Below are 20,416 nucleotides of genomic sequence, written 5' to 3' on the forward strand. Positions count from 1 at the left end.
GCATTTTCCGAGCCTGTCCTGCAGTTTGTTTAACCTTTCCATTCCAGTTATGCAAGGTAGCGTGAATCATTACAGCCGACACTGGTTATTCCCCACCCAGCAGTTCTGTCCCTTCTTTCTTGCTAATAGAACTCTGGTTTTGTTCTGATGCTGGGTGGCCATGAGCTTCAGGCCTGAGGCTAACCACAGGAGGAGTAAATCTGGTTCAGATCAGGCCAGCCATAATAATTTCCAGCCTGCCAGTAGTTGGTTTAGGAATAGACATGTGATGCAATTCTGACCAAAAGGAAAGGTCTGCTGAGGGGCTTCTGAGAAAGCTTCTTGCTGTTTAAACAGAGACAGAAGAAGTCTTATTTTATGGCCTTCGGTTGTTTTGTGAGACTGTGATATTTGGAGCTATGGCAGTGATGTTGTGACCATGAGGCGGGACCAAGTCTGAAGATGAAAGCCGGTACATTCAGGATGGCAGCTCAGAAAGATGGAAAGTACTTGGACCCTGATAATGTCACTGAGCTACTGAATTAACCAACTCTGGAACTGCCCTACCTCTGGACTTAATGTTATGTGAGATAATTAGTTCCCTAATATTTTAAGGCATTTTGAGTTGGATTTCTTTTTACTTGCATCCCAAATCATCCTAACTTAAACAATAGAGAAAAGCAAGACAACTTAAAAAAAGAAAGAGACCTATGCTCCAGAAATGGGAGAAACAATGTGATTAGCACATTCATCCTGGAAATGACACTTGGGTGTTTTCTGCTTTTTTCAGTGAACCGCAGGTTTGGCTTTCTTAGTGTTTGCTACTGACTCATATTGAGCAGCTCTTGTGACCCAGGGGATTCGTTAGACCATTCACGCCCATTGTTCCACTTTACTGCTAAAATGATTATGCATAGTCAGTAACAGTGTTCCCATTTTACAGGTGAAGAGAATGAGGCTCAAAGAAATGAAATAATTTCCTTAATGTTCCAGAGTTAAAAAGTGGCAGAGCTGGGATTTCTACTCAGGCAGGCCTACATGATTGTGATTCTGAAGCTCCTACTTTTATTTATAATGGCATATTGTTTCCAGAAAGAGGGCTGTCTGAAAGATCGTGACCCCCTTCCCCCATTTGAACTCATGAGTAAATTAAGCAGCATTTTATTATTTATTTATTTTGGCTGTGCCGGGTCTTAGTTGCTTCATGTGGACTCTTAGTTGTGGCATGCGGACTTCTTAGTTGTGGCATGTGGGATCTTTAGTTGTGGCATGAAGACTCTTAGTTGCGACATGCATGCGGGATCTAGTTCCCCAACCAAGGATCGAACCCGGGCCCCCTGCATTGGGAGCACGGAGTCTTACCCACTGGACCACCAGGGAAGTCCAAGCCGCAAGTATTGAGTAAGTTAGGAGCACTCAGAGCAGAGCTCAGCAAACTATGTCCTACCACCTGTTTTGTAAATAAAGTTTTATTGGAACACAGCCACAAACATTCATCTACTTAGTGCCTAGGGCTGCTTTTAGGCAGAGTTGTGACTGAGACTGTTTGGCCTCCTGACTTTCTAGCTCCTAGCATAGTGTCTAGAAGTATATGGGTTCTTCAGTAAAAATATGTTCAATAAATACCTTTTGGTTGGAAGGAAGGGCATCATCCAATGTGCATAGTACTATATTTCATGATTCCCGAGGTACCTGAAACCAGGATCACTCCAGGGTACTTCCTTTTCCTGGTTCATAGCCTGTGCCTTCTTGCTGTGTCTTCACATGGTGGAAGGAGCCTCTTTTATCAGGGCACTAATCCCGTTCATGAGGGCTCCACCCTCATCACCTAAGGGTCCACCCAAAGGCCCCATCTACTAATACTATCATCTTTGTGGGTTAGAATTTCAAGAGGTGAATTTTGAGGGGACACATTCCGATTATAGAAGTGGCATTTCAATGGCATAACCTTGGAGTTTGATGTTCTTGTTAATCACTAAAATATCATCATCAGGTTATGTGTCGGCAGTCTATTACAAGGTGATAGGCATGATTCAGAACATACCAGAGGCACATTTATTATTGAGGTGCCTGTCTTGTAAAATTTAACTGTAACTTTCCTTATCTGTTCAGCAGCCTTTTGGCACCTCTGACCTTGACACTTTGTCTCCCCCTCTCTTCTGGAATGCCACAACCTCTGGGCATACTTTCTACTTCTTTGCAGATCCTTCCTGGCATATCCCTTCTACACCCTCAAACATTAAATATTATTTATCCTCAGATTCTGTTGTTGACTCCTGTTTCTACACATACTGTCTGAATTCCTCGGTGAAAATTGCTCTCTGTGTGTCGATTACTCTTAGTTACACCTCCCGCAGATCACTCCTGGTCTTCCTCTTGAGTGTCGCTGTTTGGATGTACCATGGGCTTGTCAAGGTCTGCATGACTGAATTCTCATCCCTATCGCACCCCCATGTTTGCTCCTGTGTTCCTTGCTTAGTGAATGGCTCTGCCCTTCACCCAGGTCCCCTGACCAGCCTCGGGCTTCCTCTCAGTCTCCTCCTCCTCCTTCCCCCACAACCGCTCAAACTTCTATTTTTTTCTCCCTCTCTTTTAAAAATTGTCATAAAGTATACATAACATAAAAATGACCATTTTAACCATTTTCAAATGTAGAGTTCAAAGGCATAAAAGTACATTCACATTGTACAACCGTCACACCATCCATCTCCAGAACCTTTTCATTTTCCCAAATAGAAACCCTGCCCCCATTAAATAATAACGCCCCATTTTCTCCTCCCACTAGCCCCTGACAACCACCACTCTGCTTTATGTCTCTATAAATTTGATTACTTTAGGTACTTCATATAAGTAGAATCATACAATATTTGTCCTCTTGTATTTGGCTTATTTCATTTAGCATAATTTCTTCAAGTTTCATGCATCCTTTTTAAGGTTGGATACTATTCCATTGTATGGATAGACCACCTTTGTTTATCCACTCATCTGTCGATGGACACCTGGGTTGCTTCCACTTATTGGCTATCTTGAAAAGTGCGGCTACAAACATGGGTGTACAAATAACTGTTCGAGTCCCTGCTTTCAATTCTTCTGGTTACATACTCAGAAGTGGAATTTTTGGATCATACAGTAATTCTATGTTTAATTCTTTGAAGAACCACCATATAGTTTTCTGTACTGGGTGCTCCATTTTATTTTATTTTTAATTTTTAAAAAATTTATTTATTTTATTTATTTATTTTTGGCTGTGTTGGGTCTCTGTTGCTGTGTGCAGGCTTTCTCTAGTTGTGGTGAGTGGGGGCTACTCTTCGTTGCTGTGCTCAGGCTTCTCATTGCGGTGGCTTCTCTTGTTGCCGAGCATAGGCTCTAGGCACACGGGGTTCAGTAGTTGTGGCTTGCAGGCTCTAGAGCGCAGGCTCGGTAGTTGTGGCACCCGGACTTAGTTGCTCCGTGGCATGTGGGATCTTCCCAGACCAGGGCTCGAACCCGTGTCCCCTGCATTGGCAGGCGGATTCTTAACCACTGCACCACCAGGGAAGCCCGGGGTGCTCCATTTTAAATTCCCACCAGCAATGCACAAGGGTTCCAATTTCTCCACGTCCTCACCAACACTTGTAATTTTTTGTGTTTTTGATAATAGCTACTCAAATGGGTGTGAAGTGGTGTCTCATCCTGTTTTTTTTTTTTGTTTGTTTTGTTTTGTTTTGTTTGCGGTACGCGGGCCTCTCACTGTTGTGGCCTCTCCTGCTGCGGAGCACAGGCTCCGGACGCGCAGGCTCAGCAGCCATGGCTCACGGGCCCAGCCGCTCCGCAGCATGTGGGATCTTCCCGGACCGGGGCGCGAACCCGTGTCCCCTGCATCGGCAGGCGGACTCTCAACCACTGCGCCACCAGGGAAGCCCTCATCCTGGTTTTGATCTATTGTCTCTTGAAGTTTCAGATTTCTCTCTAAAGTCATTTCATGAGCTCCCTACCAGTTCAGCTGGATGGTGCCCCTCCGATCGGTGATGACCCTCCCCCACCCTGCAATGGTCCTGAGTCCTCTTCTCACCAGACCTCTGTGTGGCACCACCGTTTTCTTGTCTCCCTCTCTCGGTGGTCAGGGACTGGGTCCATCCTTGCTCACATTTGTAGCTCCAGTGTATTGCAAGGAGCCTGCAACTACATTCAGAATAATGACTCGAGGACCCAGATGTCAGGTCATGCTGCTCGTTCTCCTGGGATGCCAAACCCCGCCCCCTTCCGTCTGTACATCCTCACAGTTGAAAGCAGGTGGTATTAGTATTAATATAGCCCCAACTGTAAAATTAGAGAAACCTACTTCCTTGATCCTCAGGGGGGATTTCTGAAAGTGGTTGATTGCATTTAACTGAAATTGGAATTTATATTATGCTTCACCGGGGTACCTTGGGTAACAGTTTCATTTCTGTAGAAAATTGATTGCAGAGGAAGCTGCATGTGCCAGGAGAACCCCAGGCCCATCCTTTTTTTTTTTTTTTTCTTGTACTTTTTTTTTTTTTTTTTTAATTTATTTATTTATTTTTGGCTGTGTTGGGTCTTCGTTTCTGTGCGAGGGCTTTCTCTAGTTGCGGTGAGCGGGGGCCACTTTTCATCGCGGTGCGCGGGCCTCTCGCTGTCGCGGCCTCTCTTGTTGCGGAGCAGGCCCATCCTTTTGATCGTGAGGGGAAGTCCACTCCCTCACCCTCCCATCCCTATCATGTTTTCAGTTCCCTCTTTGTGTTTCTCTGTTGAATTCGCTAACTTGAAAATCAGCTAGTTCTGGTGAAAGAGAGTTGGGAGGATGTCTGCCAAAGGGGCAGAGAAGATGTCCAGGGTGGCGATAAAAATGTTCAGCAGCTGGTGGGGAAGTGCTGGTCTTAGGGAGGGAGCCAGGGCCAGAGCGCTGTCCCCCACGGGCGAGGTGTTAACCCATGAGTCACTGGATTTGGGCAATGTCCATAGGGTCCTGGGAGGGTTCTTGACTGCTGGAGTGGCTGAGGGCTTGGGCCAGTGGCCATTTATTAAGGGGGATGAAACTGTCCCAGCATATTAGGATTTGTTGTAGCCAGACTGATGCCTCTTGGCCGAAGGGGACCTCTGGCTGTTTCAGAGGTGTTTAATCTTTTTTTTTTTTTTTAAATGAATGAATTTATTTTTGGCTGCGTTGGTTTTTTTGTTGTTGTTGCTGTGTGTGGGCTTCCTCTAGCTGCGGCGAGCGGAAGCTACTCTTTGTTCAGTGCAAGGATTTCTCATTGTGGTGGCTTGTCTTTGTTGCAGAGCAGAGGCTCTAGGTGCTCGGGCTTCAGTAGTAGTTGTGGCGCACAGGCTCTAGAGCGCAGGCTCAGTAGTTGTGACACACGGGCTTAGTTGCTCCACGGCATGTGGGATCTTCCCGGACCAGGGCTTGAACCCGTGTCCCCTGCATTGGCAGGCGGATTCTTAACCACTGCGCCACCAGGAAAGTCCCAGGTATTTAATCTTGATGTCCTGTAAATTAAGACTCAGAGCTGGCTTCGGCGTTGTCAGTTTTGCGTTATTATCCAGCCTGTTGGTGTCATGGGTACTTTGCTTCGCTTCTGTCAGCATGAAAATGGCTCTTGCGTGGAGGATGGAGCACACCCCTAAAAGGAAACAGGGCGCAGGTTTTAGAATGGTGGAGAAAGTTCCCACTCATTCATAAAGGAGGTACCATAGGCCCTTGTGTCACGTGGGTGAAGGCCAGCTGCGCTCTGTTGAGGTGTTAGAGCTGGGAACTCAGCCTTCAGATGATCACAGGGGCCAGACAGCTGACAGACATGAGTGAATCGGGCTGGTGAAGGATGCCAGGGAGTAGTGGCCCCTGGCCCCTGCAGAGCAGGCTGGGATGTGTAGTCAGTCTGCAGATTCAGGTGGAAGAGAGGATAGATTTGGATGAGCAGCTAGCAGTCTACCACGATGGAGCTTTTCCCCTTCTCCGTAGAGTGGTCAGAGACACCTCTTCATGGGGACATTTGAATAGAGACCTAAGGAAGCGAAGGAATTAGCCATCCTGTTATTGGGGGAAGGAATCCCAGGCGGTTCAACAGGTTCAAAAGCGTGTAGCAGTCAGTCTCTTGTTTGCTCTCAAGTTGACTCCCTGCCCTTGCCCTGCAAACTCTATTTCCCGGGTCCCCTTGCCCATCATTTCAGTGGGAGGTGGTGATACGGTCAGCAGGTGAGAGGAAGAAGGGAGCTGGAATATTTCTTCCTCTCAGCCCTGCTTCAGGGGGCGTCTCTAGCTGTGGCTGTGCTTCCTTCATGGTCCTTGGAGGTCCCCCGTGGCTGCCAGTCAGGCCTTCCTCGTCCCCCCGCTTTCCTCCCAGGTGCCTCTGCACAGTCCAGCTGTTGCCTGCAGCCCTGGTTACAGAGCCTGGGAACACCTTCTGTTCCTCTGGCTTTAGGGGTGGATTAGCCTTCTGACGTCAGTTATCTCTGGGTGCCCTCATTATCTCCTGTTTGGCTTTCTGCTCTTCCAAAACCTCTGTAACAGGTGTCCTGTTTGAAATTCCTTCAGTGGCCTAACTGGTGTGGTTTCTGTTCTCACGGCTGGGTGGGCCCTGAGGTACAGCAGGCTTGTCTGGTTGCAGGAGCAGCCAGGAGACCAGTGAGGCTGTTGCAGGGTGAGTGGCAGGGAGAGTGGGACGAGGTGAAGTGGAGAGGTAGTGGGGAGCCCAGTCACATCCGGGCAGTAAGTGGTAATGTATTCTCCTTTTCTTGCTTTATTTTTGTGATCTCCTTTCACCTCTACCAAGATAATTGGCACTTGTTCTGTAGAGTCAGTAGGGGAGTAGGGGTTTAAATCTACTGAAGTCTTCCAAAGCAATCCAGCATCTCAGATCATGGTGCATTTATTCATTCTTTTTTAAAAAAATTTTTATTGGGGTATAGTTGATTTACAATGCTGCTTTAGTTTCAGGTGTACAGCAAAATGGATCTATATTCATTCTTTAAAAATGTATCATGTTCCGGGACTTCGCTGGTGGTCCAGTGGCTAAGACTCCGCGCTTCCAGTGCAGGGGGCAAAGGTTCGATCCCTAGTTGGGGAACTGCATCCCACATGCCACAACTAAAAGATCCTGCATGCTGCAACTAAACATCCTGCAAGTGGCAATGAAGATCCTGTGTGCCACAACTAAGACCCAATGCAGCTAAATAAATAAATATTTAAAAAATGTATCAAGTTCTGAATTGTACACTTTAAAATGGTGAATTTTATATTAAGTGAATTTTACTACAATTAAAAAAAACTGGAAGTGGCTAAGTTACCTTTAATTGGCAAGTTTTAGTTTTTTTCTGAGTGAAGGGAGTTTAAAAACTAACTGGAAGGAAATTTAATAGCAGAGTTAATTTCAGTTGCAGAGAAATAAAGACAATTCCATCTTTACTCAAAAAAAAAAAGTATCAATGTAAAATGATACAGCTGCTGTGGAAAATAATTTGATGGTTTTTCAAAAAGTTAAACATAGGGCTTCCCTGGTGGCGCAGTGGTTGATAGTCCGCCTGCCGATGCAGGGGACACGGGTTCGTGCCCTGGTCCGGGAAGATCCCACGTGCCGCAGAGTGGCTGGGCCCATGAGCCATGGCTGCTGAGCCTGCGCGTCCGGAGCCTGTGCTCCGCAACGGGAGAGGCCACAACAGTGAGAGGCCCGCGTACCGCAAAAACAAACAAACAAACAAACAAAAAATGCTGGTCGCGACCTAATAAACTGATATCCATCACAGTAACAGGTTGTGACTTGCAGAAAAAAAAAAAAAAAAAAGTTAAACATAGAATTACCCAACGATCCAGCAATTCCACTCCTAGATGCATACCTAAAAAAATTGAAAGCAGGGACTCAGATACTTGCACACAAATATTCATAGCAGCATTATTCACAAGAGCCAGAAGGTAGAAACAACTCAAATGTCTATCAGCAGATGAATGGATAACAAAGTGTGGTATATATTATATATAATGGAATATTTTTCAGCCATAAAGAGAAATGAAGTACTGCTACCTACTATAACATGGATGAACCTTAAAAACATGCTAAGTGAAATTAGCCAGTCACAAAAGGTCACGTGTTGTGTGATTCCACTTATACGTAGAATCTAGAATAGTCAAATTTGTAGAGACAGAAAGTATGTGGAACAGAGGTTACCAGGGGGTGTGGGAGGGGAGGATGGGGGGGATTAGTGTTTAATGGGTATGAAGTTTCTGTTTGGGATGATGAAAAATTTCTGGAAATGGATAGTGGTGATAGTTGCACGACCTTGTGAATGTACTTCATGTCGCTGAATTAGACACTGAAAAATGGTTAAAGTGGTAAATTTTATTATGTATGTTTTACTGCAATTGAAGAAAGCGAAAAAAAAAAAAAGTCCCAAGTTTACATACTTCGTACAAGTCTTAATTATGTGTTCTTCACGGTTAAAGCACAGCCCCTGTGTTCTAGTTCCAGGAGGCGTCTTGTAGCTGGTTGGACGATGGCCACGTGACAGAGCCACAGCCCCTCATTGGAAACTCTGCTTTGCCCCTGCGTTTGTGTCTTGTAGTTGGGCTCCTGCAGATTGGGGTGTGACTGGGATTTGGGGGCACCTCTGCTCACCCAGGTCTCAGGCTGGAATATGGAAGCACTTGGTTTTGCCTTTGGTTCCTGGAATGGTTGATACGATGTATGGCTGACTCTGTTAGCTTCCTGCCTAGAATCCCTTCCCCTTTTCTTCTTTGGCTTAACAGAACCCTGATTTTGCTTCCGGCTGTGGGATGTCCTTCTCTAGGTCATGGCTCATGAGTGATTTAGCCAGTCTTGACATGTTCTCCACTCCCTTGTGCTTTTCTGGGGTAGCTTATCCTTGCCTGAAAAGAGGGAGTGATAGAGCTGGCTTTATCTTCTTTCTTTTTTTTAAAAATTATTTATTTATTTTTGACTGCACTGCAGCATGCGGGATCTTAGTTCCCTGACCAGGGATCGAACCTGTGCCCCCTGCAGTGGAAGTGCAGAGTCCTAACCGCTGGACAACCATGGAATTCCCAAGAACTGACTTGTATCTTAACCTCTTTCTTCTGCTCCAATTGTGAATGTGAGACCCAGAGTGTAGACAGTCCTCAGAGACAGCGAGGGTAGAGGGTAGAGATTCTGCCCATGACAGAGCCTTTGAACCAGCTGTCTACCTCCAGACTAAGTAATTAAGAAAAGTAAGCCTTTCTTTGTTTACAAGGAGCCTAGCTCCTTGTAGTTGGGTTTTCTGTTTATTGCTGAGCGGTGCTTTTGTATGTGTGTTTATTTTTGAGGGATGCCATCACCCCTTGAATGTGTGCATGCATTGCTCAGGGCCTGCCATGTTCTCGGCCCCCAAAATGATTGTCAGATGGTTGAAGAACCTGCCCTAGCTCCCTGCATTAGGCTTCTTCTGGTTGCAGGTGACAGCCAAAGGGCACTTACTGACTGAAGTACCCAAGAAAACTAGGGGTTGAGCTGGGTCCAGTGGAGTAACATCCCCTACATCTGTCCCTTGGTCTCTCCCAGTTCCGCTTCTCTGTGGGTTGGCATCTTTCCCAGGTGGGCCACTCTACCTGACAGGGGAAATGGACCCAGGAAGCGCCAGATTTACATGAGTTATAGTTCCTACTTCTAGAACGGCAGTTGGCAAACTTCCTTAAGGGATCAGATAGTAAGTATTTTAGGCTTTGTGAGCCATAAGTTTCTGTAGCAACGTCCCAGCTCTGCCTTTGTAGCAGGAAAGCAGCCACAGGTGACTTGTAAACAAATGGACGTGACTGTGTTCCAGTAAAACTTTATTTACAGGACTTCCCTGGTGGCACAGTGGTTAAGAATCTGCCTGGCAATGCAGGGGACACGGGTTCTAGCCCCGGGAAGATCCCACGTGCCACGGAGCAACTAAGCCCGTGTGCCACAACGACTGAGCCTGTGCTCTAGAGCCCGCGAGCCACAACTGCTGAGCCTGCGTGCCACACAGCTGAAGCCCGCGTGCCTAGAGCCCGTGCTCCACAAGAGAAGCCACCGCCATGAGAAGCCCCCACTCGCCCCAACTAGAGAAAGGCCGTGCAGCAACAAAGACCCAACACAGCCAAATATAAATTTAAAAAAACACACAAACTTTATTTGCAAAAAGAGGGGTGGGGTTGCTGAATTTGGCCCTTGGGCCTTTGTTTGCTGACTTCAGTTCTGGAGGGAGACAAGGCTTCTCTTCTAGCATTTCAGGCAGAAGTTGTGGGGAGGGCCCCGTGGTCCAGGGTGAGGCCAGTGAAGCACTCACTTCAGCCACAGAATTTAAGGGAACACCAAAAGCTCAGCGATCAAGATAAATAATATTTTCATGCAATATTTAAAAAAAAATCGAAGTTAATACAGAAAATAATCCATCCCGCAAAGGTCACGCAAAAGTCCCACAAAATATCAAACAGGACCAGGATGAGGGGCTGCTGAGTGAGGCAAGTTGAGGCGCCCGCCCTGCTGTGGCCAGGGGGTTGACCAGCTTGGGTTACCTGCCCACCCCTGTGGGAGGGAGAGTTTGGTAGTGCTAAAAGCAACTTCACAGGGAACCAAATGGAACACGGTTCCCCTAGGAAAGAGGGGTGCAGCTGCCAGAAGAAAGGGAAAGGGATGCCGTTTGCCTGCCTTGGTTCTAAGCACTTCATATCATGCTTTATTGTCTCATTTTTTTTCCCTCTTAGCAAACCTCAAAGGCAGGTAGTTCTCCCCATTTTACAGATGAGGAAAAGGAAGGACAAACTATGTTGCCGAAGGTCACGCAATGCCTGAAGTAGAATTCGCGCCAGGGATTTTGCCCTCAAAGTATGCATTCTTGAATTCTTGGCATCGATTAAAGTTGAGGCCTGTTAGAAGCTTTGCCAAAGGCCCCGTGCTTTCATCATCCTTTGTCAGCAGGTGCCCCTAGGTAGCTCACCTCAGTGCCCCTTTCTTGGCTCTTGTTCTTGTCGGCAGATGGCTTTAAGGAGTTGGGGGAACCAGAAGCCCTCACCCACTTTTGGAATCAGCCTCCTGTTTGAAGCAACAAGAGATAAGTGTATATTCCCAAAGTAAATTATGGACACTGCAAGTGTTAAGTGGCAGGTGAGCTGTGCTTTAAATAGACCACAGTAATTCTGGAAGCGGAGCCCTGCTGGGATAATAATGACTGTCAGCACATCACCCAGGCAGGCTTTAGAAGGATTCTGTATCGGTAAGCAGTTTGCGAAATTGAAAGGTGAAAACACACTTTGAGGTGTGTCATGTGTACTCAGGTCAGAGGGAGGTGACTGCAGTTTTAAGGAAAGACAATGCAGGTGAGAGTCACTTGATTGGAATCGTGACGGATGTACTGGTGGTTGTCTGGTGGGTTACAAAACAAGTTTTTGGCTGGTCAGCTGGCCGGCCCAGAGTGGTACTCTTACCAAATTCCAAGAGAGGCTTCCAGTAGAAAGAAGGCTGTTTGCACTTGTGCGGTTTGGGCTGATCTAATGGGTTTCGGAAGGGGATTAGTTTGGCTTTTAGGGATTGAGACAGAAGGTATTCTGAGTAAACTGCCCTGCTGGTGGTTTTACCAGTCGTTCCTGAGATGTTTATTCTAAATGATTTCAGAGGTTGACTTGATACACAGATGCACACACACTCATAAGTACATACACATTTAGATGCTGTTAACAGAAAAAGGAAAAGAGGAAACAACATGAATGCTCTTGGATAAAAAGATAATTATTTAGCAAACAGTGGTTCGTCATCATGGGCTGGACGTCATGCTCCGTGTTCTACCCCCCTTTTCTCCAGTTACCCCAGTAACCCTAGGTGATTCTGCACTTTGGGGCTTACTTTAAGGGAGAGGAGTCTGAAGCTTAGCATGGTTGAGGGGACCTGCCCAGGGTCCTTCCGCTGAAGACCTCCTCGCCTGTTGTCCTGCCTGCTAGACTGGAAGCTTGTTAGGAACGAGTCCTTCTTGTCTACCTGGCGGCCCATAGCCTCGCCCAGCTTGTGGCTACTGGGAAGAATACAGTCTGTGCTACTTGAGCCGAACTGCAATCTTAGAGTGAGCTTATTAACTTGCTGTCCCGCTTATGGAGATGTGTATTCACATCCTTCTGGAAGGAAGGTTCAAAGCTCTTGTCACCTTCTCAGAGGGGTCTGAGCCTATTTAGCTCCTGGATTAGAATCCCCATCTGGCAGCAGAGACTCAGCAGCTTCCCCCTCGGGATATCGAGCAGTTGTGAACATGATCCTTTTCAAGGAGGCAGAGCGCCCCTCACTTTGCAAGGCAGTGTGATGAAGTGGTTTTCAGGGAGACAGCTCTGAGGTCCCTTTCTGCTGTACCACTTATAACCGTGTGTCACTGGGCCAGTTACTTCACTTGTCTGGGCCTCAGCCTTGTCTTTGACATGGAGATGGCCTTGGTGGTTGTGAGGACTGAGGTCGGATGGAAAGTGTTGGGTGCAATGGCTGGCACGTAGTTAATGCTCAATAAGTAGTAGCCGCCATCGCTGTTGTTGCCGTTATTATTGGCAGCATTGAAAAGTGTTGATGACTGTCCTTAAGTAAAGAAGGTTGGTTACAAAATTAGGTATACACTAGAATTACACCTGTGAAAAACATCTGTGCGCATGTAGACAAGAAAAGCAGGATGTGAGGCGGCACGATGACTATTTTATGGATAAAAACAAACTTCTTAGCTTTCCTTAAAGCCTTAAATCTGCTCAGACCTATGGAAATCTCCCCTAAGGAACTAGAAACAAGGACAGTGAGTTATGTACAGGGATGTCCAAGGCATTATACAGGGAAAATTGGCATTATATTATGTTCCCAACAGTCCTGAAATAAATTGTGTTTAACTGGGGAGCTATCAGAAATCACGTTCTCAGAGATCTTTACATGTTACAGGAAAATGTTCACGATCTAGACAAGAAAAGAAACAAGTCAGGATACAAAGCTACGTGTGTGTGTATTTATATATACACACATACATACATATACAACACACAATGTGATGGTGTATTAATTTCTTATGGCTGCTCTAACAAATTACCACAAAGTTTGTGGCTTAAAACAGCACAAACTAATTCTCTTATAGAGGGTAGAAGTCCAAAGTCAGTTTCACTGGGCTAAAGTCAAGGTGATGGCAGGGCTGGTTCCTTCTGGAGGCTCCAGGGCAGGGCCCGTTCCTTGCCTCTTCCGGCTTCTGGTGGCTTCTGGCATTCCTTGGCTGTGGCCACATCACTCCAGGCTGTGCTTCCCTGGTCATGGCACTGCCTTCTCTTCTGCATCAGCTTTCCTTCCCCCTTACTCTTTTAAAGACACTTGTGATTATGGCAGGCCCCCAGAGACTACCCAGGATAATCTCCCCGTTTCAAGATCCTTACAGGGGTCATTCTGCTGTAAGGACACACCTGCACACCTGTAATGACATGACCTGTCACATCTGCAAAGTCTCTTTTGCCATAAAAGGTAACATGCACAGGTTCCAGGGACTAGGGTATGGCTATCTTTGGGGGTCATAATTCAGCTCTCACAGATGTCAATTTTGTATAAAAAAGCAAAGTGCAGGCAAAAAGACTGACTTGAAAATGTTAATGTTGGTCGTCACCTCTGGATGGCGGATGGGGGGTTCATTTTTATTTTCAATATACTCTCGGGTATCTTCCTTTTTGGTGCTAAGAAGTAACTCTTTTACAACCCTCAAAACTGCCCATGGACATATATACAATTCTTTTTTTTTTTTTCTTAATGTTCTTCTCCATTGTGGTAAATCAACTATACTTCAATAAAAAAAACAAAACCAAAAACTGCCCAAGGGTGTTCCTCTTCAAACGATGCACGTCCCACAGCGCGGTCCCACTGTCTCCGCAGAGCCCGTGTTCTGGTTCTATGTGAAGGAGGTCCTCAGCAAGCATGAGCTGCAGCGCTTCTACGCCTTGCGCCACATCGCCTCGGACGTGGGCCGCGGCCGTGCCTGGCTACGCTGCGCCCTCAATGAACACTCCCTGGAGCGCTACCTACACATGCTCCTGGCCGACCACAGCAGGCTCAGGTACCCCAGAGGGGCTCGGGGAGGGGGTGCGCCGAGGGGTGACCATCGTAGTATCTGCCCGCCTGCATCTGGGGCAGCTGGGTTCCCCTATTCCAGCCCCAGCTTGTCCAGCTGTGCTGTGGGGACAGTCGACCAGAGACTAAATGAGGATGCCTGTAAAGGGCTCCCTCCGCATGACAGCTGCATGCAGCAAGCACTCAATAGATGCTTGTTATTATTAAGGCCTGGGGTGTGGAGAGAGCTGTTGTCTTAGGACACAGCCTGCGCCCCACTTGCTGGAATTTTAATCTGGGTTTCTTTTGGATTCAGAATTTCTTTCTCTTTAGATGTTGGGTGTTCAGTGCCCAGTTTCATGGTGTGTCTCACCTTGCGTGCTGCGTACTGTACAGCTCCTTTTGGTTTTTTTGAGGTTAATCAACCCTAAACTGATGGAAAGAAATAAGGAAGTTTTAAGTTGGGGAGACAAGTCATTTGTTATTATAAAACAACATCTCGTTTTATTTTGTTTTCTTTTTTTCTTGATCATAAAGTTCACTCTGTCAGTTCGTATAGGCCAGGTTATGCTATCATAACAAGCATCGTATAAAACTCATTAGCTTGAGACAGCCGAGTTCATTTCTTCCCCCTGCTGCATGTCTGTCATGGGTGGGAGGTCTCATCTCAGGGACCCAGGCTGACAGAGGCTCCGTCTCTACATATGCTTTCTTGATTGCCAAGGCAGGACAAGGGGCTGTGGCTGAGCGAAGCTCTGGGGCTCTTAAAGCCTCTGCCCGCTGTGATGCTCACTCCCGCTCATATTTCACTGGCCGGCAAGTTACATGGCCACAGGCAAGCTCAGCAGGGTGGGTGAGGTATGGTTATCCCACAGCCATGGGGAGATGGCACTGAATGTGCATCAGCGATAGTACAGTCAGCCATATTCCCTTCAGAAACATTTGACGGTGCTGTAGAACCCTCTGGGACAAAACTTAAATCACTCATAAATTGCACAGACATAACTCTGCTAACATGTTGGTATTTTTTCTGTCATTTGCTTGTATGCTGGTGTTTGTGACCTTTTTCTCCTCTCCCTGTCTTCCTCTCCCTGTCCCTTTCTCTCTCTCTCTCTCGCTGTTATTTTCCCTCTGAGAAGGGTGGACTAGACATGTTGTTTTGTGTCACCTGATGATGCAAAGGGACAGTGGTCAATTCTGCCCTGGACCCTTGAATAACTTCCACATCAGCCCAGATCCTCAACATTGAAGTGTCAGCTAATTCATTAAGCTGGCGTTTCCTCAGTGCCGTGATGCATTTCCGTGATTTCATATCTTGCTGTGCGTTCCCTGGCTCAAGTCTCCTCTTCTGTTTCTCCTGTTGCTTGTGGTCACCTCTCTACCAGTAGTTTGTTAGGTGTTCTGGGATTGTGCACTAAGGCTGTTAAAGATACCCTTGAAGTTCTCCTATTGATGTTGCTTGTGGTACCTTGTCCGGTTGTGTGTTCAGACCCTGTGGATATGAAATGGTAGGGATGGGGGCCAGAACGACTGGCATCAGCTGTACCTGTGTGCTGCTTAGGGTCTGAGTTGGGAGGCTGCGAATGTCTGTGTGTACATCTGAGCATTAACCAGCTTTCATTAAGGAAAACATACTCATGTTTCTTATAATAGTTTTTGTGTGTGTGTGTGTGTGTGTGTGAAGCTCTTTCCAGCAGATCATTTACAAGTGCAGTCTGCCCTCTCTATCCCCAGGTTCTGCATCTGTGGTCTCAGCCATCCGTAGATTGAGTATCGTGTTTAAGATCTGTGGTTGGTGGAATCCGTGGACGCAGAATCTGCAGATTTGGAGAGCCAATTGTACTACACTATTTTATATAAGCATCTGCAAATCTTGGTATCCGAAGCGGGTCCTGGAACCAATCCCCCATGGATACCAAGGGACAGCTGTAGCTCAGAGTTGTGCTCTCATTGTCAAGGTTGAATGTAAGAGTGAGCAGTTGAAGTGAATCAGCTGTTAAGAATCAAAGTTGAACTTACCTGAATCACTAGCCACTCTAACTTGATGTGGGAAAACCAGATTCATTTACATGCATGAAAACTGGCTCCAATTTGCAAAGAATCACGAATTTGGGACTCAGAGGTCTAGTTGCAGTGCCACCTTGAACATGCAGTCTGTGCTTCCGTTGACATTTTTGCCAGGTTGAGTATGTTGAAAATGATGTGTTTCTTTTCTCTTTCTGTTAGTTGTATTCAGTCGCTTCAGCAGTTATGTATCCAGTCTCTTGCTGAACTCCAGGTCACCCGTCACTGACTGTGCTTCAGTGAAATTGGGTTTTGACTCCGTTAGTTTAGGGTTCTCTGACCTGGCGGGGAAGTCTGAGGGGTGAGGGTATTTGCTTGTTATTGCTTAACGGGGGATCAGATAAAGAGCTGGGGAATAAGGCTGGGAGACCTGCTTTGGAGCCCTGGCTGTACCATTTATTGCTGAATGACCTTGAACAATGGACTGACCTGTAGGCCTTTCTGTCCCCCTCCTCCCCCACTGCTGTTTAGATCTGTGGGCCTTTTTAGCCTCCCAGCCCTTTCCAGGGGTAACTTGGGCTTTTGGGCTGCAGCCCAAGCTGGTGTTATATACAAATGCCCTGGTTGATGGAGCCATGGAACTATAATTTCTTACTGAAATTGTCTCTTCTTGTATTAACCCAATCAGGGGGGCCTTGTGGGCCGGCTTGGATTTCCTGTCTGTCTCTTAGAGACATAGCTTGAGTGGAAGTCACCCCTCTGTCTGTCCCCTTCTCCTTTTCTGCTTCAGAAATACCACGTGTACATCTCATGCCTATCTCAGTACTTTCAAGCTCAGGGGACTCTGAAGATCTCAGGGGACCAGTGAGGAAGTTGTAGGATATGTGCGCTCAATCCTTTGTTTATAACCAGACGCCTCAGCCCAGCAGAGACCTCGTATATCCACTCTGGGACACCCAGGCGTGGATTTTCCAGGGAACCATGTGTAGGAATTGTTTGGCTGACAGATGCTGAGAACCACTGTTCAGAGTTTTTCCCCTGTTTTCCAATTTGCAGCACTTTTTATGAAGACTGGGCTTTTGTGATGGATGAAGAAAGGTCTAGCATGCTTCCTACCATGGCAGCTGGTAAGCCTGGCCAGGGCCAAGGGCGGGGGCTCCTGTGAAGCTTGGTGAGCAGAAGAGGCTGCCTGGGAGTGAATTTATAACTCCAAGGGATGCTCTGGTTTTCCCTCTCCTCACCGAATTAATAATGAGTCACTTGCCGCTGTCCTTCCTTTAGTGGTGATGAGCAGTTGAGTCCATTTATCTAGAATTTGGTGCCCTGGCTGGGAAAGCATGGGGTTGAGGGTGTTTGGCCGTGGCTTTGCAAGTGTAATATAAAGATCCAGGGAACTGGGGGAGGAGACCTGCCTTTGAAGCCTAGCTCTGCCCCTGTCTGGCAGGTGGCCTGGGGCAGATCCTGTGAGCTTTTTTACCTTTACTTTTCTCTTCTGTGACGTGGGAATCCTGATAGCACGGCAGTCACCTGTATAGGGCTGTGAGAGAATGAGATGTGAAAAAGCGTCAAGTACATGACTTGTTCCTATGAAAGCCCTGCACTGATGCTAGTTGATGAATTGTTAAATTGTTTAACATTTGACTGTCACTCAAAGGGTAAAGTGGGTAACTTGTTTCTTTCTTCCACATCCTTTGTTGCCTCCTTTTTCTCTCTTCCCTCAAAGTTTGCACTGAGTCCCACCTACTGAGAGTTATGTTAGGCTTGTCCATTGATGAGGAAAAGTCAGGTGACCATGATGTCCTGTGTGGGCCATAGGAGACCAGGGCAAGTTTTTGCCTAAAGTGATAATGGTAATGATACTGGTACACATTTTTTGATTGCTTACTGAGCTGTTTTCGATGGGTGATGGTCTTTAATACTCTGTAAGGGATGCTGCTGTCCCCCTATTATAGATAAGGAAACTGAAGCTCAGAGGTCATGAATGGCTTGACCCAAGGTCTCAGAGCATGTAAGTGGCAGTGCTGGGATTCAACCCAGGCAGTCCGACCTCAGAACTTACTCCTTAACCTCCCCACGGTTGACTTCTTATTTGCATTTGTCTTCCTGACGGATAGGGAGAGAATTTGCAAAGACTCAACTCCAGTGATAGCGGGTATCTCCTGACCCCAGTTTTGTGGGTGGTTTTTATTGCCATTTGAGACGAGTGTGTACCCTCTTGTGTACTATAACGTCTGCAGCTTGTTTATTGTGTTGGAGTGTGACTGTTGAACAGCAGACACACCAGGCTTTTCCCTTTTTGGGGGCAGGTCTGAACTCCATACTCTTCGCGATTAACATCGACAACAAGGATTTAAACGGGCAGAGTAAGTTTGCTCCCACCGTCTCGGACCTCTTGAAGGAATCCACGCAGAATGTGACCTCCCTGCTGAAGGAATCCACGCAAGGAGTGAGCAGCCTTTTCAGGGAGATCACGGCATCCTCGGCTGTCTCCATCCTCATCAGGCCTGAGCAGGAGACTGATCACCTGCCCGTCGTGTCCAAGCACATCAGTGCCGGTGAGCGAGAACGAGGGGAGGACAGAGGGTCGGGTGAGGATGACAGATTGTGTCATCTGAAAGCGCCAAGGGGAGTGAAATCTGATGCACTCATATTTTCAGTTCATGTTTGTGTTTATCTTTTTAATTTTTTTTTGGCTGCACTGTGTGGCATGCAGGGTCTTAGTTCCCTAGCCAGGGATTGAACCTGTGCCCCCTGCAGTGAAAGCACGGAGTCCTAACCACTGGACTGCCAGGGAAGTCCCCATGTGTTTATCTTTCTTACCCTTATTCACTTGGAAAGGGATCTGAGAGCCTTCCTGAGATGTGAAGATGATAGGGTAACCAAGCCAGCAGCTCAGTCAGAGCAAACTGAAAGGGAGGGTGTGATGGTCACGTGAAGCCAGGGGAAGTTGATCTTCATTCCTTTATCCATTCATTTCTTTAATTATCCTTCTGATAAGTGGGGTGAAAGCCCAGCTCAGGGTGCTGTGGAGAATGTATACCGTTGCGGGGATGACATTTAAGTGGAGGCCGGGGGAAGGAGGGAGTTGGTTAGCTTTGACTCTAGGCTGTGAGGAGGCAAAGAAAGTTGATTCAGTTCTGATCAATTTTGTGAGAAGTTTACAATACCCCTTGAACTTTCTGGGACATCCAGAATATTGCAACAGCAAAACTGGAAATTTTGGGTATAAGAGCTTAATCCTGGTATTCTCAAATCCCTTAAACAAAGCAGTAATCATGGTCATCCCTTTGGAATTATTAATGATGGTGAAGACTCAGAATCCCATGGAGTCTTTGGTACACACTGGCTTTATCTGTCTTGCCCTCTCTTTCTCGAGCAGAGACCCCACGCAAATGACATAGAAACAGGACTGTTGATAACTTTGTGTACCAGAGATGCTGGAATTTGCATACCCAAAGGAGTATCTTGGGACTTCCCTGGCAGTCCAGTAGTTAAGACTCCGTGCTTCCACTGCAGAGGGTGCGGGTTTGATCCCTGGTCAGGGAACTAGGATCCAGCATGCCATGCAGCATGGACAAAACAAATAAACAAGCAAACAAAAACTGGCCAAAGGAGTATCTTTTCTGTCCATTTTGGGAACCTGCTTCTGACACTGTCTCAGAGTTGGGACACACTGGTGAAGCGTCACCATGTCACACCTTGGTTTAGATGGATTTGACTTTATGGAATCGGCTCCAAAGTGCCTCACACCCAAGGTGGATGATTAAGATGGGTGAACAAACCGGCTCGTCTAAGTGCTGGTCACCAAGGCAGTCTTGACTTCTGTTTTAGTTAGCCTTTGCTGTGTAACAAACGCTCCAAAATGTAGTGGCTTAAAACAAACAACCACAACTTATTGTTTTTTTTATGATTCTGTGGGTTGGCAGGATGGTTCTTCTGGTGGTTTCACCTGGGCTCCCTCATGGGGGTTCATTCAGCTGGTGACTGAGCTGGAAGATTCAAGATGGCCCCACTCGTGCACCTGAAGTTGGTGCTGACTCTTGGCTGGGGCATCTCAGTTTTCCCCCACATGGTCTCCCATCCTCCAGTAAGCTAGACTGGCTTCATCCATGGTCATTTCAGGGCAGCATTCCATGAGGGTAATGCCTAGGCTCTAGAACTCACACACTGTTATTTCTGCCACATTCTGTTCTTAAAAGCAGAGCACTAAGTCAGCCTGGATTCCAGAGGGTGGAGAAATAGATAGCACCCTTGATGGGGGACAGCAAAGCCCCACTGTAAAGGGGCATCGTGCTGGGCTGGGAGGAATTGTGGCTGTTAAACTGTCGACTACAGTCCCTAAACTGATTTTCTTGGTCTCATCTCCCAGCCATGAGAGTATCTTCCAAAGATACTTCCATTTG

At 46.8% G+C, this 20,416-nt stretch overlaps 1 protein-coding gene across 5 annotated transcripts in view; it reads left to right on the forward strand.

Moving 5' to 3' along the window:
- SNX29 (sorting nexin 29) overlaps positions 1–20,416 on the forward strand; it is a 551,964-nt gene that overhangs the window by 48,670 nt on the left and 482,878 nt on the right. For 4 of the 5 annotated variants that reach the window (XM_033428786.2, XM_004270168.4, XM_033428787.2 and 1 more), the window contains 3 exons: positions 13,836–14,016; positions 17,070–17,140; positions 18,320–18,568. In XM_033428786.2, coding sequence (XP_033284677.1) covers positions 13,836–14,016; positions 17,070–17,140; positions 18,320–18,568 — 501 coding nt within the window. The remainder of the gene's footprint in view (positions 1–13,835; positions 14,017–17,069; positions 17,141–18,319; positions 18,569–20,416) is intronic. The other variant, XM_033428792.2, reaches the window with a different exon arrangement.

Source organism: Orcinus orca, chromosome 16, assembly GCF_937001465.1.
Source record: "Orcinus orca chromosome 16, mOrcOrc1.1, whole genome shotgun sequence".
Lineage (NCBI taxonomy): Eukaryota > Metazoa > Chordata > Mammalia > Artiodactyla > Delphinidae > Orcinus > Orcinus orca.